This window comes from Misgurnus anguillicaudatus, chromosome 8 (genome assembly GCF_027580225.2).
Source record: "Misgurnus anguillicaudatus chromosome 8, ASM2758022v2, whole genome shotgun sequence".
Classification (NCBI taxonomy): Eukaryota; Metazoa; Chordata; class Actinopteri; order Cypriniformes; family Cobitidae; genus Misgurnus; species Misgurnus anguillicaudatus.
The window spans coordinates 33,448,657-33,475,730 of NC_073344.2; the positions used below are offsets into that span (position 1 = coordinate 33,448,657).

Sequence of the window (27,074 nt, forward strand, 5' to 3'; positions counted from 1 at the left end):
GAAAATAACAATGACTTTTTATTTTTAATGCCTGGAATTTTATTAATGATAATAATATTTGTGTTTATATTTTTATAAAAACTGAAAAGCATTATTAATTGGGTTTGAGATTTGCTTGTTTTTGTTGTGGAAAGAAATGCATGTAATGCTAAAATTTGTATAGTTTGTTTTGTTTAACCCATATTAACACCCATACTACAGCTATTCTGTTCCTTTAATGCAGTGGTTCTCAATCCTGTTCCTGGGGACCCCCTGCTCTGCACATTTTGTATGTCTCTCTAACCTGACTCACTTTGCTTAGTTCATGGATCTCTCATCTATTGAGCTGATGATTAGAGTCATGTGTGTTAGATAAGGAATACATACAAAATGTGCAGAGCAGGGGGTCCCCTGGAACAGGATTGAGAACCACTGCTTTAATGTATTCTATACAGGGTTGCCAAGTCCACAAAATTTGGCAACTTTAATACTCTTGCTGCGGGCTGTTTTTTGTGTTCGCGACCCCAGTAATGTTATATTTAGCCCTCGGAATGCGAATTTTAGCAGATGAACCCTGCCGAAGTGCCGATTTTACCCCAGAACTTGAATTTTACTGGAAAACTGCCCCTTGAAACGCAATAGACCCTTTTACAGCTCACGTGATCAAATAGCCTGCGCGTGCATTTAGGCAACAGAAGTGGTGTTATTCCCCATTGGTTCTAACGTGTTAGCAACCAATGAAAGTTTATTAAAATGGTTTCCCAGCATCAAAATGTCTGGTTGTTGCATTTGGTTGCACTAATATAATATACTAATATACATATATGTATCTGGCAACTTTATTTTTGGCCATCTGCTAACAGCTTCTATCCACTCCACTATAGTACATGGATCTGGTAGCTGTGTTGAAAAAGTTGATAAAGTCTGTCTGTGTTGCTTCACTGCTGATTCTTGCCATACTTCCGTTGCCTAAATACGCGCGCATACCCTGCCCCATCATCATTGTGTACAAACAGTAAAAGGGTCTATAGGGCTAGTTTTTGGCTAGTTTTGAGTAGCAATTGGGCTGATTTTGCTGTGAAAACCTGGAAGCCCTGATTTTATACCTCAATAAGTTATGTACTCTTCCTAGTGTATATAACTGTCTATGTGAGTTTGTGTTTAAGTGTTTGGGTGTTTCTGACTAATAGACATGAATTTTTTGAACATTTTCTGATGCCGGTCCACTTTACTCCAACAGAAAATACGGGTGCCAGAGTCCGAACTGTGTCGGGTATGTCGGAAGAGGGTGTATCCCATGGAGTCTCTCATAGCCGACAAGCAAAACTTCCATAAAAGCTGTTTTAGATGCGCCCACTGCAGCAGCCAGCTAAGGTAAGACATCTATTTACATGAATACTAGACAAAATGGTAATGGCATGGAATCAACAGAAAAACTTTGTGAAATATTTAATTTGTTATCAATATAGCACAATGATAAATTCACATGATACAATTTGTATGATTGGAAATAAGTTTTAAGATAATGGTTGCATGCTTATCTCTCTGCTTCAGCCTTGGAACCTATGCTTCTCTCCATGGACGGATGTACTGCAAGCCACACTACAAACAACTTTTCAAGTCTAAAGGCAACTATGATGAAGGGTTTGGAGAAAGGCCCCACAAGGAACTTTGGGGTACAAAGAAACAGGAACACTCATCTGAGATAACTAACGTGAAAAACAGTTCTCCTGTGCATTTTGATGTCAAAGTAGATCACAACCCAAAAAATATTAACCCTTACACAGCAGAGGATGTAAATGAAGATAAAACAACTGATGAGACTAAAATGCCAGCACATAAAATTGCAGTTGTGTGGCCGCCCCCCAATGAATCCCCAAAGAAGGCATTTAATGTGGAGGATGAATTCAAGTTAGTCAAACCGGTGTGGCCTCCTCAAGTTGAATCAGAAGAAGAGCACAACGATTCAGCAGCAAGCAAGAGGAAACCAACAGAAAATGGACCCAAAGAAAATGGCGGAGGGCTTGATAAAGTAAAAAATATACCAGAAGAAGCATCAGCTGCTAAAAGACCTCAAGAACCCGAGGAGCCAACAGCAATACAAAACCCTGCAACGGTTACAGAGCATGCCAGTGAACCAGACCAAGCCATAGAGAGCTGTAAAGAAAGCCAATTGAGCACAGAACAGAAAGACAAGGAGACAAAAGAAGTACAAGAGATGAATGGAAAAGAGGAAGAACTGGAGGTGAAGACGGGGAATGGAGTTGAAGAATCAATACAGAATGTAAGCGTAAGTGAGGATGTACAGAATGTAGGTGAAGATAAAAGTATGGAAAGTGAAAAGAAACATGAAGTAAATGAAGGAGAAGATGTAAAAGTGACAGTGATAGACGGTGAAATACAAGACGGTCTGACAGCCAATGGAAATGCAAACAACAATAATAACAGTATCCTATTATTGAACAATAAGACCACTGGAGATCTGCTGGACCTCTGCGCCTCAGGGGCACTTACTCCTCAGGATTTATTAAGAGATGAAAACATAAGCAGTGTGATGAGTGCTTCTGAAATTTTCCAACAGGACAGCTCCATTTCACCATGTGCCAAATCCTCAGAGGACATCACAGAGGCAGAACATCCAAACACCAAAATATCTGTTTGCATGGAGACGGATAACAACCCGAAGTTTAGTGCCTCGCGTTTTCTTGATGACATATTTGCAGGATTTGACGATAGTTCTACTTTGTTGCCTAAATTGAAAGAATCTGATTCATCTCAGCTGGATGACCTTCTGGATTTTGGAATAGAGTCAAAGGAGGAGACGGGCCAACACGCAGAGGCAGAAATGGGGAAGAATTCGCTCGATAAACATGACACCAAAGCTGCCGGACTGCTGGGTGAAGCCAGCGGCCTCTGCCAAGATGAAAATGACTTCTTGTCTGTAGAGGATCAAATTAAGCAGAACCGATATTATTATGATGATGATTGATGAAGAACCCTGAATTCAGACTTCTCCGCCATACAGCCATTTATACATGATCATGCGCTTCTGTAAACAAACCAAAACAATCTCAAAGCTCTGTTCATGGAGAAATGAATGTTAGCATGCTTATATTTTATACTCAGCTCGTGACAGCCAGCACATTTTAATCACGTTCTTTTACAAAGTTTTATTTAATGCACCTGGTGTGCAAGACAAATTGGGGAAATATGATAATAGTGATTCTTTTTGGTAATTGCTGTAAACATTTGACTCAGAATTCATGTATCTTTGCTTGTGTCTGATGTTTCATGCAAATTTGCAAATAATATTTTACTTTATAGAGCATTTTAGGTGGTTTTGATTTCTGCTTTTGTTTGATAGAATTTATGACTCTTTTGATTATTTTGATTAATTGCTTCCGTTATTCTGCAAAAGCAATGACAATCAATAAAAATCATGTTTCTTGAATTTACAGCATATTTTTTATATTTCATCAGTAAAAGATTTGATCAATCTTGGTACTTGGTAAAGGGCTTTAAAGGGATAGTAACAAGGCATGATGGATCCATGTTCTCATTCTGTTTACCCCAAATTCTGACTCTACCATCTGAATGTCTCAACAGAAATTGAGACTCTTTAGACCAGGCAACATTTTTCCAGTCTTCAACTGTCCAATTTTGATGAGCTTATGCAAATTGTAGCCTCTCTTTCTTATTTGTAGTGGAGATGAGTGGTACCCGGTCAGGTCTTTTGCTGTTGTAGCCCATCCGCCTCAAGGTTGTGCGTGTTGTGGCTTCACAAATGCTTTGCTGCATACCTCGGTTGTAACGAGTGGTTATTTCAGTCAAAGTTGCTCTTCTATCAACTTGAATCAGTCTGTCCATTCTCCTCTGACCTCTAGCATCAACAAGGTATTTTCGCCCACAGGACTGCTGCATACTGGATGTTTTTCCCTTTTCACACCATTTTTTGTAAACCATAGAAATGGTTGTGCGTTAAAATCCCAGTACCTGAGCAGATTGTGAAATACTCCGACCCGTCTGGCACCAACAACCATCTCACGCTCAAAATTGCTTAAATCACCTTTCTTTCCCATTTTGACATTCAGTTTGGAGTTCAGGAGATTGTCTTGACCAGGGGTGCGTTCCACTCCAGTTTTAGACACACAATCGCAAAACTAATCCTAAACACTTCCCCTCGGGAGAATCCCTGTCGCCATTTTGTAGTGCGTTCCACTTCGTCAAGTGGACGAGGGAAGTTAGTATGGACAGACCCTCCCTCCCTCGATTTTGACTGAGGGAGCGAGTCTTCTTCATATGTACACTTCATGCAGCTCCATATCCCACAATACAACACGATTGTGACGTCACTTCAGCAATGCAGTGCAGGACCACACTCCTAAATGCATTGAAGCAACTGCCATGTGATTGGTTGATTAGATAATTGCATTAATGAGAAATTGAACAGGTGTTCCTAATAATCCTTTAGGTGAGTGTAGAATTAAAATGGCATCACTTTACAAAAAGGTACAATAAGATGTTTGTTAAATGCAGCTAATGTCAACTAACAATTGACAGTATATTTTTTCAGCATTGATTAATTTGTTACTGTTAGTTAATGCCATTACAATTGATAATGTTAGTTTATTTAGCAATATCTAATGTTACAGTTACATTTTTTATGTATTAGTAAACGCTGAAAATAACGTGAATAATTGTAAGTTCATTTCAGCTAATGCATTAACTAATACCTTATTGTAGTATTTCATTGTACCATACCGTAGTAGTAAAAAAAAAGTTACTAAACAACATTAGCCAACATTATTTCATAATGTAATATTTAAAAACCCCTACTGGCCCATAGCGCATCTTAAATCCTTGATTTAAACGTTTAATCAAGTGAACTCTTAATGAAAGGTGTTAAAGCTAAAGTACAGTTTAGTTTTTTGGCCTCGGCTGCCGCGTGGGGTCTGTGATGCGCGGTACTGATTGGACAGCGCGCTGTAACCCGCAGCAGCAGTGCACGAGCTCACATCCACTTCAACACATCCTCCATTCGACCAGCGCGCAGCATTTCAACAAAACACAAAATGTAACAGATAAAGGTAGGTTTACAATACATAAATGCATGAATGTGTTTTATTTCATCAGCTGTGTCGAGACGCTGCATTCAGACACGCGCTAAATTGTGTCATGTGATGTTATTGTCAGGTTATGTGTGATGCGTGAAGCATTTCCCCCGTTTCCAGTAGCAGATTTAGGAAGACCACCAGCTAACTCGCTCACTCTCAGCCATAGTAACCATCATGTGTTGTAGCAAATATTTGTGGAGAAACTGACTCGTACAAGATCGAGTGTTTCTTGTGGGTAATGCAGAAAGTAGCGGGCAGAGGTATAATAATATAAGAAGAGCTCGAATGGCGTCATGATCCAGACAATCAGAGTCGTCATTCATAAGCGCATAGTAACCGTATATGAATATGTCAGTCATCAGATCTCGAAACTTGGTTTGTCATTGCTTTGATATATGCAGCATAAACCATTCAGGCTTTATCTAACAGAATCGTAGCTAAATCTAAACACAATATATGAAACTGGGACTCTTTATTTCTAGTTTTGCATTGACTCTAGTTCTGCTCTTTAATGTTAAACGTATGGAAGACTTTACAATAAGGGTGTATTTGTTAACATTAGAGTCAAAGACATGGCATGCATATTTTTGTGTCAGGGGCATTATGTACTATAAAAGTAACTTGGTACATTTGTCACCTTATTGTATAAAATACTATAAAATAAATAAAACATTTGTTTTGGTATCTCGAACTTGTAAAATTGCAGGTGGGGCAACTCTCCGTACAAATTAGCAGTTTAGGATAGCTGTTAAAACTGTGGTAAAATTATAAAAAAAATTAAAAATAAGAACTATTTTATGTTCTTATGTAAAACAAGTCAAATGCTATTTTATCAAACAAATTTTAATTGTACATTTATGAATTTGATATCACAGGTAAAAGCTTATAACAAACATCCAAGTATAAGTCTATTAAAGGGCACCTATGGTTCATTTGGTGTGCAAGTGTGTATTAGCAAATGTTAACAATACACACAAGGTACATACCCCAAAGTCTCCAACGTGAATCTCTTTTCTTAGACTACAACTAACCAGTGGTGGACGAATTACACAAATCGTGTACTTGAGTAAAAGTAAAGATACCCAGGGTAAAATATTACTCAAGTAAAAGTAGAAGTACTTGCTTAAAATTTTTACTTGAGTAAAAGTACAAAAGTATCTGCCTCAAAATGTACTTAAGTACAAAAGTACTGTGATTTATTATGGCCGTATCATTTTTGTCACAAAACTCAAATTATGTGAAATAACTCTCTTGGCTAACCAATCAATTAATAGAAGGACATTAATAAATCAGACACTGATGTCAATTAAAATTACCATAAGCCTAAAACCTTAAAAACAAAAAATTTCCTTTAGCATCAAATGAAATAACAGGATTTGAGAGCAGTAAGTCTCATTTCAAGATTTAATTGTTAAATAATTTAACAGTTTAAGTGTAATAAAAACTTGACTTAAGCACAGGTTCACAATAGTTTTCAAAACATTAAATACATAACGTTATCAGTCTCCCTTTCTTTGACAAATAAAACAAGCCTTACAGAATATAATTTCAGAAACGTTTCATGTGCTTTAGCATGTCATATGTATATTGTAATACATAATTAAACGTATTTATATATTTTGGAAGCAAAACTTTTGAAAATATTAATAACAATCTCAGTTAATAGGGAGCACTCCAATCCACTTGCCTGTTTAAGCATCATACACTGCATGGCTAGTCAAAATGTCATTTATATTTTACAACAGTGTTGATAGTGATTAATTGTCATTTCAAAATAACAGAGTACTGAGCTTCAAATACAATGAACTTAAGTGAAACAGCTAAAAATAGCTTCAGCCTGCATAGCTTAAAGTTCATTCATGATAACGTCGTATATATTTTAGCAAAACAATTAACAGTTTTCTGCAAGCTACTGTTAAGATTGCTCATTTAAAAATATAACCAGAATAAAAATGGCTTACCTCTACGCATTTCCTTAGATTTGAAAGAGTATTCTTTTAAAACGAAATAGCACAGTTTCAAGGCAGGCAGAGAAGACACGAAGGACTCGTTCTTTTATTCAAGGACTTAAAAAAACGCGCGTAAAAAGGCCATTGTTGTTGTGACGGGTCAGTTATCTCCTCCGTTGTTTTTGAATGCAGTTTCATTCTCCAAACGATGCATTGGCTGGCTGCTGCACTCGCGTGACTCGCGTAGCTTACGTGAAACAGCGCGGCAACCAAAACAAGTTCGAAACTAAGCGCATGCTGTACCCTGATTGGTGGTTTGACGCATCACGTGTGCATCTTAGTTTTTTTGTGCAGCTTTAGTTTGCCCAGTTACGTTTTTTATCCACTGATAAATAAAAAGGAACGACCGATTTTTTTAAATGTAGTGGAGTAAAAAGTAAGGTATTTGACTTTAAAATGTAGTAAAGTAAAAGTAAAAGTCTCCCAAAATAAAAGTACTTGAGTAAAGTACAGATACGCGAAAAAACTACTTAAGTACAGTAACGAATTACATTTACTTCGTTACTGTCCACCACTGCAACTAACACACAGATTGTAGGCAGGGGCGTCATGCACCAATTTTTTTTAAGGGGGCACAGTGTGCACAGCTTATAGAAATGTGTGCATACACAGACATCAAACGAAATATTATAGAGCTTTCAGTCTTTTCCATGGTACTTTCTAACATCCTGAACACCCCTGCTTTCATGCAAAAACCTCCAAAATAAAAGTGTTGACTAACTTTCATATCAAATACTGTTCAATGGAAATAATGACATATTGGTATAATATTTACATCTCAAACGGCATGTTTTATTTATTTTAATAATTAATAATTGTGTCATTAATGCATTTTGCACAACACATGAAATTATCCTATAAAATTAATGTAATTTAAAATCCATAAAGTACATAAACCATGAAACTGACATAAGCTATAGCCACGTGATTGATTTTAATGTTCAATAATGATTTAAAAAAAAAGTTGATAAAATTATTAGAGGAATGCGTTTTACCTCAATGCATTTATAGACGGTTTCAGCAGTAACAACATAAACACGCGGCTTTCGTGGTCATCACGTAACTCTGTGAAGAATAAATAACAAGTCCTTTTAAAGTAGTTTATTTATATAACAAGCAAAATAAACAACACGTAGATTACATAGGAACCCAAAACATTTGTTATTTTCGACAAGGTATTTGTTTAAGAGTTCAGTTACAGCAACTAGTCAGACCGTTCCATTAAAGAAACAGAAACCTGAAATAAAGTTCGGACCAGACGTTATCGCGTCACCGCACGTGTGCCCGATGGTGTGATTCCGCGCCCTCGTGAACTCTGGCGAACTTTGGCGCTGTACCAGGATTAATCTAGAAATCTACTAATATAACGTTGAGACTGTCACATTTTAAACCAGAAATGTTCTACACAGAGGATGTTAACTGCACATTACCGTACTGGGGTTTGGAAATGTTGAGAGCGTTTCTTATAAGTTTTAATTCCTCAGATAGCAAAATGCAACAGCAAAGAGCTCGTAAGCGCTCAGACGCTGATGACGTCTGCAACTGCGCTGACTGCCGCGCCTGCCGCCAGAATCAAGCAATGTAACGCGATCAAAACACTATCAAAATCTCCAAAAAGTGACAAGGATGCAGCACAGAATTGATAATATTGTGCATATTAAACAGATTAAAAGTCAAATAACAGATTAATGGACGCTTCTTTGATTTTGAGGTTGCATGCAAAATCCATTTGGCTCTAAAAAAAAACAAGGGGGCAAGTGCCCCCTCAGTTTGAATGGGCATGACGCCTCTGATTGTAGGCACCACTTCCTGGGCCTGTTGACGTGGACACAACGGTCATTATCATAATTCCTCCAGCCTGTAAGTTAACTCCTGAATCTTTCAAACATGGTAAGGAGCGTCACATTTTCGGCTGACGTCAGAGGTATTCAGGCCAATTACAGAGTACAGATTAGCTGACCAATCAGGGACACAGCGCTTTTCAAATCGATGAGTTTTGTACAAAATCTGTGCGTTTCTGGAAGATAGTGATGTGCTGGATTTCCCAAACCGGGTCATGAGTTGCATGCGGTAAGTAAGACTTCTGTCTTATGTTGGAAATAGGCGCATGCATGTTATATAAATGACACGAACATGTAGTGAATCATAAGTTAAACAGTGTTGTATAGTCTTGCATGACTCGTACTCGCTCCACCCGCGGTAGTAACTCCTCCTTCTTAATTTTTTCATACGTTATCGGAAAGATTCGGTAAAGCTAATCTTTCTTTTATAAATCTGATTAAACTAAAGACTCTTCGGATATAAAGGATGTCATACTACTCTATAGGTACTCCAGATTAACATCAGAAATGCAGAAACAGCATGTGTTACGTGAGCTTTAAAAGTATTTTTCTTAAATTTATAGTTCTCAAATCTTAGTTTTATGGTTGTTTTGAAAAGAAATACAGTTAAAGTTCAAAAAGATTTTTTTGTGTGCAATTTAGACACAAATTAATCTTGTGCACTCTACAGTTTGCGGTTCAAATGGAGGACCTGGCCTCTCTCAGTTACTCTCTGGAGAGTGTTTTATTCATAATGTTGATACTGTTTATACTGTAGGGTTTTTTTTTTTACAATTTTTAATAGTTGGCACGCTTTTGATTGACCTGGAAACAATTCTGCTGAGCTAAGAAGTACACCCTACTGCATGATAAGTAAACTTTTAAAGGAATATTCCATTTTCGTAAAAGAAAAATTCAGATAATTTACTCACCACCATGTCATCCAAAATGTTGATGTCTTTCTTTGTTCAGTCGAGAAGAAATTATGTTTTTTGAGGAAAACATTGCAGGATTTTTCTCATTTTAATGGACTTTAATAGACACCAACAATTAACACTTAACTCAACACGTAACAGTTTTTTTTTTAACGGAGTTTCAAAGAACTATTAACAATCCCAAACGAGGCATAAGGGTCTTATCTAGCAAAACGATTGTCATTTTTGACAAGAAAAATAACAAATATACACTTTTAAAGCACAACTTCTCGTCTAGATCCAGTCGTGATGCGCCAGCGTGACCCCACGCAATACGTCATGACGTCAAGAGGTCACAGAAGACGAACGCGAAACTCCGCCCCAGTGTTTACAAGTGTGTTAAAAGAGAACCGTTCCTACGTTGTTGTATGTCAACTGATACTAATTAATGTCTTTGTTTCAGTTTATTGTTTACAATGGTCCGCAAATGTGCGTTTTATATATGTAACACATGACCTCCCTACGTCATTACGCATTCACGTTAGGTCGCGCTGGACCGGATCTAGACGAGAAGTTGTGCTTTAAAAGTGTATATTTGTTATTTTTCTTGTCAAAAATGACAATCGTTTTGCTAGATAGACCCTTATGCATCGTTTGGGATTGTTTATAGTCCTTTGAAACTCCTTTGAAAAAACGGTTACGTGTTGAGTTAAGTGTTAATTGTTGGTGTCTATTAAAGTCCATTAAAATGAGAAAAATCCTGCAATGTTTTCCTCAAAAAACATAATTTCTTCTCGACTGAACAAAGAAAGACATCAACATTTTGGATGACATGGTGGTGAGTAAATTATCTGGATTTTTCTTTTAAGAAAATGGAATATTCCTTTAAGGATACTTTAAAGGTAGGCATTCTTTTTAGCTTTGTATCTGTCATAAGGTTTTTGCGAGCATGTCTTAACGTTTCCTTGCTTAAACTTGAACAAAACAGGTTTTGATTATGTTACAACAGTACTCATCCTCAGGTCCTGATTTTAATGCATTTGTTTGTATTACTGTTCAATATCTTATATATGCACATTTACAGCACAGTGATTTTTAAGACTGGGGTCAATTAAACTGATGGTACTGTATGTTTCAATGATATTTTGAAATGATAGGTATACAGTCCACTTCTTATTGGAATGAGTTTACTGCAGCACTGGTAATATAATTCTGTTGTATTAAATAGAGCAGCTTCCCTCTGTGCTGAGCGAGAATACATCTCCCACTTGCATACCAATCACATTTTCTTGTTTAAGCATTTCAAAGTCACATAAATATTTAAATAGCGGAGAGCATCATATTTCTGAAAGGATAGAATGGTTCTGATGTGTTACTAGACTCTCGTGAATACATAAACATTCATTATAGCTTTGATTAAAGAGCATTTGACCATGAAACATTTGTCGCCCCTGAGGGATTTGTTGCAGTGTCTTCAACTGCCCACATTTGTCTTTAGCGTTGAAGTGTAAATGTGAACATGGAGTTTTACTGTTTGACTTAAATACCAGTGTGTTCCTTTCTGATGTAACAACTTAGACCAGCAGCACCCAATGTAAGCTTTGTGCCATAGCTGTCCTAAACTAACAGTATTGATGATACCCAACATCATTATTTATGTTTGTTTAATGGTTAGTAAGCGTTTTAGTCACAGTAGTATTTCTAATGCTACAATATAATTGTTGTCCTAAATCTTATCCATTAATTGTTTAATTTACTGTTTGACTGCACAACAGAGACAGAAAAACAGTAAAGCACTTTATTATTTCTTATGCCTAAATAATATGGTTGCACTTAAATTTGACATCCTCACTGCAGCACTGCTTTCAAAATGTTGAAACTCTCTGAAAAGAAAAAAAAGAATCCACAATAAAGCACTTCTTGATGCTGAATGGTCTTTGAGAATAAATAGTCAGGTCTAATACATTTGTTAAGCTCTATATATTGTGTGTATTCCTGCTGTATATTCCTGTATCACAAACACACACAGGCTGAGGAGTTACCATTATTGAGAGCAGCAGTGCCAGCCATCTTTTATTGATCAGTAAATCAGAGAAAGTCTTACGTTGACAAATATACTAATATACAAATATGCAGCCATTGAACTGCACTCTAAAAATTGCTGGTGATTTTCTTTTTTCAACCCAGCGTTGGGTCAAAAAGGGATGAACCCAGCTGCTGGGTTAAAGGGAAATTTCATCACTAGAAACATTCATCTTTATTGAAAGTGGGTCATCTTTGTAGTCGAAATGTAACCTATTTGACCGAGAAAACAGAATGTGACTTTTAGGGCACATTTGTATGGAAAACTACAACTCCCACAATGCGCAGCTCTGCAAGCCACTACCATTAATCGGAACATCGCTTAGATATGCTATTGTGTACATAAATGCCACTTTAGTATAATAAAGAAAACAGAAACACTCACTTTATAGTCAGAAGTCCGTTTATCCCTGCAGGCTTTGGCTGTCGCTTCCAGTTTAGGATTGTAAAATATGTATCCAGAACACCGCTGTCGAAGCTTGGAGCAAGCTTCATTCAGTTTCTGATATATTTTTGAGAGCCAAACACGTATATTCCCAAAGAAGAAAATGCCGCATCATGCACACAAACGCGTCCAACGCACAATATGTATACTCCACAGACACGCTGGCTCAGCGCTTGTGCTCGTAAGCTGAAACACATGTGAAATAAACGCGCGTAAAGTACCTCTTCTTGCCCGGGAACATTCACCAAACCAACGTTCATATCCTGATCTGATGCGGAAATGTTATACAGAAAGCAAACAGCGAGAGTACAGGCACTACTAGTCCGTCCAAGCTCGAGCCAGTCCGGCCTTCTCTACGCAGCAGAGGCCGAGGGTTGCGGCGTCTTCCCCGGACTCCTCTACGCAGCTGAAGCCCATGCTCCGGCCTACTCCTCGGGCTTCTGTTCCTCCATCTGCCTCAGCTCTTTGTTGTATTGTGGCTCATAAAGGTGCCACGAACAGCGGATTAGAGCAACACGCTTGTGAAATCACCCTCTTCCATATCATATCGATTACCTTCTGCTATTATTGTAACATGAAGTCTGGCTCGCTCCACTACGGCCCTGTCCCAAATGGCGCACTTCATGTGGACTTTTGGTCTCGTGGCCTTAAATTGCGCGTGCTCGCTAGTCTACGAGTCCGTAGGGTGTCCCATCTGTCATTTTTACGCTTTGAAGTGTGCTCATCAGCGCCTCCTTTTCCCCCTTGATGCGGTCTTCAGCGAAGCCCGCACTGCAGCAGGCTTCGCGCACTTTACCAACCCATAAGTCCTTGCGAAAGAGCAATCAGACGACGGAAGGGAGGAGTTCACACTGACGGGCAACTTCTCTACCTATTTCTGGTGTGACGCTCGAGTCTGTCCCAAAATACGACTCCGTTGCACCCACGTGGACTCGCATTAAGGGTCCCTAAAGTCTGGACTAAGTGTGGACTCTGAGGAGGACCACAAGTCCGGAGTGTGCCATTTGGGACAGGACCAACGTCGCTTAGCATAAACATGGCGGCTGATTGTTTTTTTCATCTGTGTTCGTATATTTTCGTAAGTTCCACCAACTGATCTGTATTAGGTCTGTAGCGTGAGTGGGTCCCACCTTGAAAAAATTAGGAATGAGTGTCTGTTGTCTTTCACCCTCGACAAGATATAGCAGTTCCTTCTTTCAATGACGCAAAATGACAATTTTTACATCATTGAAAGAAGGAAGTGCAACACTAAAATCTGTATTTCTCCCGTCTCAGGGGAAACTGAGGGAATGATGCACGACCATTCAAAAACATTACTGGGTTTATAACGATACAAAGCTTAATGCAAATCGGTGAAGTGTCACTTTAAATGAAAAAAAAATCCAATTGGTTGGGTTCGTCCCTTTTAGACCCAGCACTGAGTTGAAAATAACCCAGAATTTTTATAGTGTGAGAAAAATGTTTTAGAGCTGCAGACATTATTTAATTTTATTCTGAACAGACTGAGTCAGTCAGACAGAAAGAAAGAGAGAGAGAACAGATTTAGAAACCTTTGATCAAACTTTGTCAGTACCATCAGCCATTAATAAGATAGATTTAGTATTTTTATGATATTTACCATAATGCTCAAAAATACTTTCACTTCAAATCCACTTAATCCCACCCACAGGCCATTGAGAAATACTGATAACATGCTGATAAAAAGTCTGATAAAAATGCTCATTTACAAGAAAACGTCAGATGCACTTATAGGGTCTTGTATCTGAGCTCTTCATAGGTTATTATATATCATAAAATTGTAACAATCTATACAGTTAGTAAATGTAATTAGTAATGATCACTGGAAGTTCCTTTTATACAATGTAGCTTGTAGTGACTCAATCTGTATAAAATGATATTATGCATTTCACAGTCTGAAGCATTTCTCTATCAAGCACTATTCTGGTAACAGCTGCTTGTCCAATTGCATTTGGCAGCAAAATAAAGTTTCTGCAATGAATACAAATGAAACATAAATGTTCAGTTATCATATTTAGTATGGCAATATTCTTAGGGGTAAAAAAACAAGATGCACTGAGAAGATTATATCATGTGGTCCTAGCTGTCCTGACTGTAACTTCTACAATTACTTACCACAAAATGCACATAATCTTTCATTACAGTTTATTACTGCATTATTAGTATTTTATGACGTTTCTTGTAATTCGGTAACATACTGTATTTTTGGACATCTGTGGTATTGGTACTATAGTGGGAGTGAAAGTAGTGGTACCAGTAGTTAAAGATTTCTTTGAGGGAAAATGTATGATGGCCATGTAGTATTCAGCCTATTTTTAACTCTTTCCCCGCCATTGATGAGTTATCTCTTCAATTAAGAGAAAACATTTTCCTGCCAATGATGCTTTCCTGAGGAGTTTTTACGGTAGCGGAGAACCAGGGCAAAAGTAACGCGGGACGAAAGTAACAAAGCGATTTTCTCCGAGCCCTGATAACATTTGCATTCCAAACTACGACAGCATCTTAAGCACACAAACACTTGACAGACATGACAAATATCGTGTTATTTACTCACCGTTTTCCGCCTGTAGATCCAGAAAGGTGTTTTCAAACATGATAAGTAAATTCCTAAAGCGGACATTTTTTTCTAATAACACGTTGTGTTTTTCGTTTCATGTGTTAAAGTACTGATCAATCTACAGGTTATTTAGTGACCTTACACATTCTGAAGTTTCACATCTCTGAGTTTTTCAAAATAAAAGTTAATCAGGTTTAAATGTGAGGAGATCCTGTCGGGTCTGTTAATATTATTCTAATTTGATTTAATTTTTATTTTAATTTAAAAAAAGTTTCATCCTACCTTTATTTGTTCTCTTTTTATCACCTCTCAAATATGGGTAGTTTCTTCAAAAACACCTAATTTTGAGCAAAAAGCTGAGATAATTCCATTTTGTGAAGGACTTTTGATAGAGATCAGATGCAGAGCGATCTTTAAAACGTACACGGAGTTCTTTCTCTTTCACGTGAGGCGCTGCTTCCGGGTTGTATAAGTTGCGGAAGTGCGCCACCTGGTGGATAATAGCGGTATTGCGGAAAGCCTCGTCATTGGCAGGAAAGCGTTTTCTCTAAATTGACGAGTTATCTCGTCAGTGGCGGGGAAAGAGTTAAAAAACAAAAAAGGCTGGTGGGGAATGTTTCTCCTAACCTAACGAATGTTTCTCCGAAAACTCAAGGCAGTGACTCGTTGCCTCGCTGCCTCATGAGGAAATTACTTCGGAGGCATGAAGGCAGCTCAGAGAAAGACTTTCGGACACACTTCAAAGGCAGCGTGTTTGAAATATAAACAGAGAGCGCCTTTGTGATAACTACTCACATATTTGAAAACCACAATACTAATTTCTCGCTAGAAATGCAATTAAAAGGTGTAAAAAGTGAACATCTACCTTTATTTACACTAAATTTGTGCTCCAGTCGCTTCCTTGGCCGCCGTTTTATTTTTTCGAACTCGACCAGGCTTGACTTTAACATTCTTTATTGTACGCCCACGCATAGGTATCTCAGGAGACAGCAAGTAAACCTAACGTTGAATTCAGACATGCCTTGATGCCTTCCTGCCTTGGAAAGCTGCCTCAGGATGCAGCAATTTAAAGTTTTCGGACGCAGCATTAATTGTGCATCTGCCTTTAAATAATATTCATCCACAGAGCCAAACTTAACAGCCAGTTAAGGCTAAATTAGGTCTTTGCAGCATGGTTGCTACGTCAGCGGTCTCACAGAGTTGGACTACTTTTAACCGTAGCTCTCAATCTTAAGGTAAGATGATTTGTTTATGGAAACACTGTGTACTACACAACGCTTTTTTGACAGGAAATTGCGTGTAACGCATAACAGTGACTGTAAAATGTGTTTACGAAAAATGAAAAGATTATGATCTCTGCTATTGGTAGTCGCTGGTGGTCTGAATGTGGCTTTAAGTGTTTTCGCGTTTGACGCCACCGGTTTCCACCCCAAGCATGTTTAGGCTATATGTAGTTTTAATTGTTTCTCTATAGATTGCAATGATGGTTCACTCAGTGCAGGAGAGATGTGATGTGATTTTAAAGAGGATGTGTTGTATATGGTATATATATAATAAAGTAAGACCTGTGTTTGTGTCAAGATTCATCGCAAGGATCATCACAAATCAAATATTATAGGTTAAAGCTGCAGTCCATAGGTTTTGCTTCTCTATCACCATCTAAGTTTGAACTTTAAAATTGCAGTTTGTTTTTGAGTCATTTTCTGATAGTTTTGCATTACCAGCAGAAAAGGTTTGAAACATACTTTGACAAAATTTATGTAATGCACTGTAAGTCGCTTTAGATAAAGCATCTGCCAAATGTAAAACTTGAGTGATATTAATGTCGATGAGAATAGTGATTTATTTTTAAAAAATTAATTTGGGTAGACACAGAGAATTATGTCTCACAAAGACATGATTCTCTAAAAACAATTAGCAATTCCCTGCTGGACAGCTAAAAATCTGTACAATTCAAACAGTTAATAAGCAGATAAAGTAACAATAATTTACAACTCCTTATTTTCCTTTTTTCAGATCAACTGTCAGCAGTACACCATTGCCAACGTTCCTGTCCAGAGTTATGTGTTATATAAATTTTTTTCAGTTCTGTGTTGTAATGCATTTAAAATCTATATTTAGTTTTGATGAAAAATGTTAATACAAATATTAAAAAGAATAAAAATATTACTACTATACATGGACTAATGTCATTTATTTGGAATTCAGTTGCATTATAAAGATCGTTATCATTAAAGGAATATTCCGTTTTCTTAAAAGAAAAATCCAGATAAATTTCTCACCACCATGTAATCCAAAATGTTGATGTCTTTCTTTGTTCAGTCGAGAAAAAATTATGTTTTTTGAGGAAAACATTGAAGGATTTTTCTCATTTTAATGGACTTTAATAGAGCCCAACATTTAACAGTTTTTTTTCAACAGAGTTTCAAAGGTCTATAAATGATCCCAAACGAGGCATTAGGGTCTTATTTAGCAAAACGATTGTCATTTTTGACAAGAAAAAAAATGCTCTTTTAAACCACAACCTTTAAAAAATATTTATTACACTTCCAATAAAAGTTTCCGAAAGATGGTTTTGGTCCTTTCAGGTAGTTGTTATCACACTGATATATGTTCAATTGTTCTTTTTTGTGATAAGTTTCATTTTAGCTAGTAATTTGATGCTATGGAAACGGGGCGTGTCGTTATGATTGGTGTGGTTGAATTGGGCGCGCAAGCATTTGGGCGGAAGTTTGATACTGCTGCTCCGCCTCTGGTTCCACAGACGATTCCTTCTGCGCATGCATTGGCTCCAAACTGACGTTTTTACGTAACATGGCGGCGACCATGGTCGGACATTTTTGGCTTCAATTCATTACAATGGAGGGAGGCGACGACGCGTAGTCCATCTTTTTTTACAGTCTATGTCATAAACCCTTAAGACGCGTCTGCAGCAGGCTTTTATTTTGACAAAACACGTGATGGTTCACATGGGATCTCTCGATGCGCAGAACACATATTTTGAAATAAGGAACACCACACGATGGGCTACATACATGTTATGACAAACCTTGCATTGAGCCCCCTCGAAAAAAGGAAGTCACCGGCCGCCACTGAAAAATACAATGAAAGGAATTAAAATAAAATGATCAGATTAAAATATGAACAGACACATTTACCCTGTCTGTGAAATGTAATTTATTTGTAAATGTAATGTATTTAAGGTTAATAGTAAAGATATCAAGGTAAGATTTTCACGTGCTGGGTCACTTACAGTACAGTATATGCAAACATTTCTGGAGGTGCTAGGCATTGTGGGAATTTTTTAATCACCCCCCCCCCCACACACACACACACACAAACACAACAAATCAATACTTCTATTGCTATTTACTCATTCTCATGTAAAACCCCTGTTGTATTTCCCAAACATTCTGACACACTTGTGTCTTATTGATTTGTCTATTGAAAACTGAAATAAATAAAACCTTATATTCACAACAGTGAATAAATGAGTAGGATTTATGATTGAATTAATAAATGATAGTATTTTTATGGTGTACTGTCCCTTTAAGGGTAAATCACTATCACTGTGCTCTAGAACTGTTCTCAACTGGATGCCCCACGGCAACAGCTGAGTATCCCACGGCAACAGAAGATAAATCCTGTACTCTGAATTCCAAAATGGTACCACCTCTCGAAAAACATAATTACTAAACAAGAACTGGAGCATCAATGTGAAAGCTGTAAAATGTGAAGGTTACCTGTTTAACATTCTACTTTAAACTACTAGTGAAAATATTCTTTCTCTTTATTTGTTTCACACAATAAAACTGAATAGGAATTAAGGCTGAACATTTCCTTTTGTATTTTCAAGGAAAAATACACTTGATCACGTGCCTTGAAAACAATGAATGATGACTGACTAAAATAAGTGAAGTCCAGGAAAAAGTGCATGTTTGCTAAATCACCACAGGCTTTAGTTTAACGTGTATCAGTGCAAAGGTTTCTTTAGCTTGTGTAGGCTACTGTGACATTTGCAGTATTTGCACGTATCTGACCTTATTAAAGAAAGAGCAAGAGAGGCTGTGTAGAAAATGAAATCAAGAAGAACAAAATCTCTTTTAGGATAAAAACTCGTCATGCTTTTTCATTGTGTTCTGACATCTCTCTTCCCTTGACTTTTTAATCATTTATTTTTATTGTTTTACTGTATGATTTGTAGGTAACTAATAAAACGTAAGCAAATTTGTGACATTGACTATAACTTTTGTTGTCGAAAGGTCAGATTGTACCCATTAAAACTCACAATATGCTCTCTTCTGAACAATCTACAGGGCCGTTCACATTATAACGATAAATATCATAGCCGCTGTATTTTGATTTTTCCGTGTTTTCCCCTGCTTCTATTAATGTAAAGCTAATTTGAAAAAATTAACAACACTGTAAAAAAATCCATAGAAATTGCAGCTGAGTTGCCGGTAACTTACCGTAGATTTAAATTTATGTTATTTACTGGCAACATTTTGTTCAAGGTTAAATGAACATTTAAGTCTTTGTCTTTACAGGGTAGGACTAAAAGAACAGCATCAAGCGGGACATTTTGGGAAACAAAATCTGAAGCAAAAAAACAGAAAAAGGTTGATGATGATTTCTGGTTCACAGAGTGCTTTGCATGAGGCTGTTATTGTATAGTTTTATTCTGTAAAGATAAAGACTTGTTAATATTTAAAATGTGTTTAACTTTGAACAAACTCTTGCCAGTAAAGAACATAAATTTAAATCTACGGTAAATAACCGGCAACCCAGCTGCAATAACATTGTAATTTCTACTGAATTTTTTTACAGTGAATTGTGAAAAGCGTTTTATAAATAAAATTGAATTGAAATATAACGTTAACTATAACGATAACTATATTAGCATCCACATTATAACTGTGGGTTCACACCAGTGCGTTTGAGGCGTCAAATTCCCATCAACTGCGTCTAGTTAGCTTGAACATTTTGAGTTTACTCACTTCATTCGCGCATGAAAGCCGCACGTAAAATTCTAGTCATCGAGACTTTCACACGGAAATTCGCGTCATGGGAGGGGCTTCACGTCACTACTAGAGCAAACTCCTGATTGGTTAACGCGACATGTTTTTCCGCCAAAGTTCAAATTTTTCAACTCGCGCAAGTACTTGCCTTTAATGACATTAACTTTTATTGGACATTTCTTGTAATAAAATTTTTTGCAATTGTTTCGGAATATGTGAATATGCTGTTCTTGTTGCATTTACACAACGGGTAACATTAATCAGCAGCTGTCCTCAACACGCTGTATTTCGTCAAAGTCTAAACAGTGAATCTAGTTTGTGTAATCTAAGTTAAAGCAACACTATGTAGTTTTTTGACCTTTAAATAATGTCTCTAAAATTATTTCAGTGATAGAACAACTTTTAACTAGACAAATTGTACTGTTGCTGCAACCTGAGCAGCCTCCTAGCTGCTACAAGTACACTCTGAAAGTGGTGGTGGAGGGTAGAGCACACCGCCCCCGCCCCTCCCCCTGCATGCAGAAGAGTGTCTGATGAGCTGTAAGTCATTTTTACATGGAAACTACACAGTGTTGCTTTAATATCTTACCTTTTGTCATAGTCAGTGTGGTAGGAAAAAAGCATTACGTAGTGAATTTCACAGCAACTGCATCAGCGCTGGACACCTGAGGTAATTTTACATTATAGACCTCTGCATTGAGCTTTTCTACTGTCATTTCAAGTGTGCATGCACTTGAAGTTCAAATAGATTTGATTGGCTGTCAATGGTTTATCGTTCATCAGGTGGGGGGAAATTCACTCAGAAAGTGATTAGTTAGTTATGGTGTGAACTCCGCTTTTGTCGTTATATCGTATCGTTATAATGTGAACGGCCCTTTAGTGTTGCAGACATAGAGTACGATTGAACCATCTATTGCTATTCTGGGATGGATCATCAGGTTTTCTACAAACTTGTGGAGTCTTTGGCAGCTTGCGGTGTTCATTAAAGTTATTTTTTTCAAACACACTTTTAATTGTTGTGGTCCTAATATAAAACTGCCAAAAAAATCTTTCTTACTTAGGCTAGTATTTTTCTCTTTTTTTCAGTAAATATATCAAAAAATTCTAAAATTAAGATTATATTAAGATTATTTTCTCAATGAGCAAAATGACCTAGGAAAATACGTCTAGTCTTTAGACAAAAATATAAACTAAGTAAATTAGTGCTTAAAACAAGCAAAAAATATAAATATATATATATATCTGCCAATGGAATAAGAAATAAGAAAAGTTTACTTTTTTCATAAACACTTAAAGAAAATTTTTCTTATTCCATTGGCAGATTTTGGTGTATTTTTTGTCTTATTTTTCTAAGTAATTTTGCTCATCAAGAAAATACATCTTAATTTAAGAATTTTTAGATATTTGTACTGAAAACAAGACAAAAATACTAAGTAAGAAAGTATTTTATTTTATTTATTATTTTTTTGCAGTGAATTTGTTATCAGCACCAGCCTGACCAATATTGTTACTTATCAACTTAAAAAGCTTTATGTACAGTATGGACTACAGAAAACACAGCAGTTCACATAATTCACTTTTGGATCAAAGCAAGGTTAATAGAGGTACAGAAAAGTAATGCAAACAGGTCAGAAAAAGGCATGAGTCACTTTTCTCTCCCAAGAGATTTTTTTTTAGAAAGCTGCGGGTTTTGGAAATCACCTCTGGCTCTTCTGCTGGAGTCTTTCCCAGACTATTGCTGCTGATGTTGTCTGTTTTGTGTCTTCTTTTGCTAAAATTATGCTGAAGTGCTATTTAGTCATAGAAACAGATGGATCTTTCTCCAGCCGTACCTGTAATTTAAAGTTCCACCTGTACTACTATTTATTTACACCATTTACTGTCCATTTGTAAGCATGTCATTTGTTATTCAAGTACAAAACTAAACTCTGCAGGACAGTGGACCTCCAGGACCCAGGGTTTCCCACCCCTGCATTAAAGGGATAGTTCACCCAAAAATGAAAATAATGTCATTAATGACTCACCCTCATGTCGTTTCAAACTCGTAAGACCTCCGTTCATCTTCAAGATGTTTTATATTTAGTCCGAGAGCTTGTTGAAGCTTCATTGAAAATCTACTTATAGTATACTGTCCAGGTCCTGAAAGGTAATAAAAACATCATTAAAGTAGCCCATGTGACATCAGAGGGTCAGTTAGAATGTGTTGAAGCATCGAAAATACATTTTGGTCCAAAAATTACGACTTCATTCAGCATTGTCTTCTCTTCCGCGTCTGTTGTGAAGTGCATGCGTGAGACTAAAGTCACATGACTGCATTGACGCGGATGACGTGTTATCCTCAGACATGTTTGCGAAGTTTTTTTTTCCAAACTTACAGCGTGCGTTTCCCTTAGACTGTAAACGAAGCCCGGGCACACAAAAATACACAGCTGGGGCGCACTAGATAACACGTCAGCCGCGTCGTACGTCATCCGCGTCATTGCAGTCTCGCTCATGCGCTTCACAACAGATGCGGAAGAGAAGACAATGCTGAATAAAGTCGTAATTTTTGTTATTTTTGACCAAAATGTATATTTGATGCTTCAGCACATTCTAACTGACCCACTGATGTCACATGGACTACTTTGATTATGTTTTTATTACCTTTCTGGACATGGACAGTACACCGTACACAGATTTTCAATGAAGGTTCAAAAAGCTCTCGAACTTAATCTAAAACAACTTAAACTGTGTTTTCCGAAGATGAACGGAGGTCTTACGAGTTTGGAACGACATGAGGGTGAGTCATTAATGGCTTTTTTTTTCATTTTTGGGTGAACTATCCCTTTAACCCAACATGTGTTGTCCAACATTTACCCAGCATTGGGGTAAAAATAACCCAGTAGAATTTAGATTGTACCCCATGATTTACTCAAGCAAATGTCCTTGCTTTTCCAAGCTTTATAATGGTAAAAAACAGGGATCGGGGAAAAACTTCTGACTAAATTAAGCTAAAACAAATATAATAAGACAGCATGACAACCTTCAAAGGTGGTTTTAGCTATTTAGCATTTATTTTATTAACAACATTAACTCATTTTTTTTTTTACATATAATGGATTTCTTTATGCAGTTAATTAATAAATAATCGCTATCGGCTTTTCTCGTGCTATTGCCGATATGCCGATGGTTTCAAATTCATCAAAAATCGGCCGATACATCGGTGCATCACTAGTTTTTCGTAAAATATATTCGAAATATTTTATGAGCTGGCTAATTCGTATGAATTAGTACGAAGTTAATCGTGCAAAACATAAGATTATCATAAAAAAACAATAACAAAACCATGCCCCTAACACCAACATCACAGGGGTCAAGGCAAATCGTTAAAAAAATTTACAAATGTGGTAGTACAAATTAATACGAATTAGCCACCTCGTAAAATATGTACGAACGAATTGACATGAGATAGCGTTGGTATTTTTGTCTTGTTTTTAGTACAAATATTTAAAAATTCTTAAAGCAAGTTGTATTTTCTTGATGAGCAAAATGACCTAAAAAAATAAACAATTATAGTTCTTAGGAAAAAAAATACAATTTTAGTGAATTTGTGCAAGCAAAAAATCTGCCATTGGGGCAAGCTAATTTTTCTTGAATTTTTCTGTAAGTGTTTAGGAAAAAAGTTTAAGATTTTTTTTTCTTACCCCATTGGCAGATTTTATTTTATTTTTTGCTTATTCCACTTAAATTTTATGCTTTTTGTCTACAAACTAAAATTTTAATTTTAGAATTTTTAGAAATTTGTACTGAATACAAGACATGACTGCGTACACTGCAAAAAATAATTTTCAAGAAAAAAAATTCTTAGTATTTTTGTCTTGTTTTCAGTAAAAATATCTAACAATTCTTAAATTAAGATGCTTTTTCTTGATGAGCAAAACGACCCAAGAAAATAAGTCTAGTTTTTAGACCAAAAAAAAATCAAATTTAAGTGATTTTGTGCATAAAACAAGCAAAAAAATCTGCCAATTTCGTCTAAAAACTAGACTTACTTTCTTGGGTCGTTTTGCTCATCGGGAGATGGCATCTTGATTTGGGAATTTTTGGATATTTTTACTGAAAACCTTACAAAAATACTAAGATTTTTTTTCTTGAAAATCATTTTTTGCAGTGTAAAGTCATGTCAAAGATTGAAATCAATGATTGATACTGTGGGGTCACATTTAATGAATTTATTTTTACAAATTAAGTCTAATATCAATTAATTTATACAAGTATACAGTTTATTTAGTGTATATTTGTTCAAATTTCAATCTTATCTTTAAGATGCAACTGGACAAATCAAAGAAATGCAAGGTGCCAAATAAAGATGGTCATGTGATGTGGCTTTAGCATATGTAAATGTATTTGCTACATGTTATAGTTAGATACAAGATTAAAATCTTCTTTTTTTTACAGTTTAGATCCAAAAGGAGCCTAAACGTCAGAGAAGAAAATGTACATCGATCACAAGAGAAGAGGACTTCAGTGTCTTGGGTTTCCTTGACCTAGAAAGAGACATCCTGCAGTATCTGGATTGAGAACATCTCTGTATCCATGCTTTATTAATGACAGATGCACTGCAGTGATGACCCAGAGAGCCAGAAGGTCAATCGAAGGAAAGCAGATGCTGAACACCTCAGCAAAATTTACTTAAAAGCTTTTAAATGCATCTGGGAAAATATGAGTCACTGTAAAGAGAGCAAATAGTGTTGATAATTTCATTGATTGATTAAACAACAAATGTAAGAGTGATGCTTCTAAAACCAGCCTTGACATCAAAACATGGCTGGTTTGTGTTCATCTAAGCAATGTTTTCCGAATAACTGCACGTGATTGGCCCTCGGGCCGAACATGTGATTGACAGGTGACGAGATGCCATCGAAGGTGTCGTGCTTTTACATGCTGACTGTGGTCTGCTGGGCCAGCGCTCTGTGGTATCTCAGCGGTTCCCGGCCTTCGACCACCTATGTGGGTCAGATGACTTTCACCGCGCGCAAAGTGCTCCCGAGGCGCTCGAAGAACGAGACGTTCAGCAACATCCGCACGCGTTCCCTCAATCCGCACGATTTCAATTTCCTTATTAACGAGCCCAAAAAATGCGAGGGCGCTGCACCCTTCCTCATCCTCCTCGTCAGCACCAACCACAAAGAGTTTGACGCCCGCCAGGCGATTCGGGAGACGTGGGGAGACGAGAACACGTTCGGCGACGTCCGCATTTTGACTCTGTTCCTCCTCGGGTTCAGCACGGAGCCTGTCCTCAACCAGATGGTGGAACAAGAGAGTCAGATCTTTCATGACATCCTGGTGGAGGACTTTGTGGATTCCTACCACAATCTGACCCTAAAAACTCTCATGGGAATGCGCTGGGTGTCGTCATTCTGCCCCAACGCTCAGTACATCATGAAAACCGACAGCGATATATTCGTGAACATGGACAATTTGGTGTTTAATCTTCTCAGACCCAACGGCAAGCCAAGGCGACGCTTTTTCACAGGCCGCGTGATAAACGGCGGACCCATACGTGATGTCCGCAGCAAGTGGTTCATGCCTAGAGATCTCTACCCTGACAGCAGGTATCCGCTCTTTTGTTCTGGCACCGGATATGTGTTCTCGGGAGATGTGGCGGAGTTGATCTACAAGACCTCGCTTCATACGAGACTCCTTCATCTTGAAGATGTGTACGTGGGACTGTGCCTGCGTAAACTAGGCATTCAGCCCTTCCAGAACAATGGATTTAATCACTGGAAGATGACTTACAGTCTATGCCGCTACCGAAAGGTGTTGACTGTACATCAGATCTCACCAGAGGAGATCCTCAGAATATGGAACGATATGGCCAACAAGAAACATCTCAAATGTTAACAAACAGAAAATCATTTATTCCGAAATGACGTGAAAATCATTTAATTAACCTGACTGTATCACTTTAACACAGGTGGGAAAAGCGCAATTTGTGATATAGTCACGAAAATGTTTATTAATCCACCTATTTGTGTTCATGGTACGAAATTCAGCTTTTTTCGTGCCTTGAGCACGAATGTCTTTTTCGAATTCACAAATTTCTAAAAAATTTTCGTGTCCGTGGCACGACTTTTTCGTGTCATTTGATGTATTGTTTTCTCATTTTTTTCCTATTTTTAAATCATTGTCGCTTGGGGTTAGATTTGGGGTTTGGGTTAGGACAGTGGTTTTCAAACTGGGGGCCGCGAGATGGTGCCAGGGGGGCCCCAGTTTTATGACATTTTATGAAATACATTAATTTATCATGAATTCTGTGTTATTAAACCTAAAAAAAAGGCTACTAACCAAAAGCACTACTTTTTTGTATAATTTAATGGTTTTTTTTAATTAAAATGTTGAGTTTTAGAACAGTTTTTTGTCACAAATTTTCTTTGGGGGGCCTCGAAGGAATGCTCTGTACACAAGGGGGGACGCACGCTGAAAAAGTTTGTGAACCACTGGGTTAGGATGTACTTAAAGTATTGGTTTCTACATGTTTTTCTTCCGTTTTTAAAACTATTCTCGCCTGGAGTTGGGGTTAGAGTTTGGGTTAGGATGTCTGAAATGTAACAGAAAGTGATTCTAACCCCAACCCCAAGCGACAATGGTAACAAAATAGGAAAAAACAATGAGAAATCAATACATAAAATGACACGAAAAGAAAGTCGTGCAACAGACACGAGGAACTATTTACAGAAATTGGAGTGACGCAGAAAGGACATTCGTGCTTAGGGCACGACGGGGGCTGGGTTTCTTGCCATGGACACAAATAAATGAATTTATATAAATTTTTCATGGCTATAACACGACTTTCCATGAGATCAGTCTGGAAAAGCAATACAATCAGTATACTCATGAAACAGACTCGAGGCATGTATCTGATATCAATCTGTAAAGGTGACCCTGCCTGTGAAAACAATGTTTTTTACATAATCTTATTCTACGTAATGTGAAAATATAACCTTGATTTCTTTAATATTAACTGAGTAAGGTCCTGTCAAAGATTAAAATCAAACTTTGATGCTCCTAATCTCATCGTTAGATTATGAGACTTTAGTCTGGATTTCACAGAGAGGGTCACAAATAAAAGTATAAGT

The 27,074-nt window shown here is 37.2% G+C and overlaps 2 protein-coding genes across 5 annotated transcripts in view; both read left to right on the forward strand.

The window, feature by feature from the left end:
• xirp2a (xin actin binding repeat containing 2a) overlaps window positions 1–1,673 on the forward strand; it is a 47,035-nt gene extending 45,362 nt beyond the window's left edge. For all 4 annotated transcript variants that reach the window (XM_055212108.2, XM_055212109.2, XM_055212110.2 and 1 more), the window contains 2 exons: window positions 1,220–1,353; window positions 1,534–1,673. In XM_055212108.2, coding sequence (XP_055068083.2) covers window positions 1,220–1,314 — 95 coding nt within the window. In that variant the 3' untranslated portion in view covers window positions 1,315–1,353; window positions 1,534–1,673. The remainder of the gene's footprint in view (window positions 1–1,219; window positions 1,354–1,533) is intronic.
• Window positions 1,674–2,964: 1,291 nt separating this feature from the next.
• On the forward strand, window positions 2,965–26,680 carry b3galt1a (UDP-Gal:betaGlcNAc beta 1,3-galactosyltransferase, polypeptide 1a). The gene is made up of 2 exons (XM_073870741.1): window positions 2,965–5,066; window positions 24,394–26,680. The coding sequence occupies exon 2, from the start codon at window positions 24,850–24,852 to the stop codon at window positions 25,837–25,839; it is 990 nt and encodes a 329-aa protein (XP_073726842.1). The 5' UTR covers window positions 2,965–5,066; window positions 24,394–24,849; the 3' UTR covers window positions 25,840–26,680.
• The last annotated feature ends 394 nt before the right edge of the window (window positions 26,681–27,074 follow it).

Excerpts from the sequence above, each read along its gene's own strand:
- b3galt1a (XM_073870741.1), top strand. The coding sequence starts at position 24,850 with ATGCCATCGAAGGTGTCGTGCTTTTACATGCTGACTGTGGTCTGCTGG.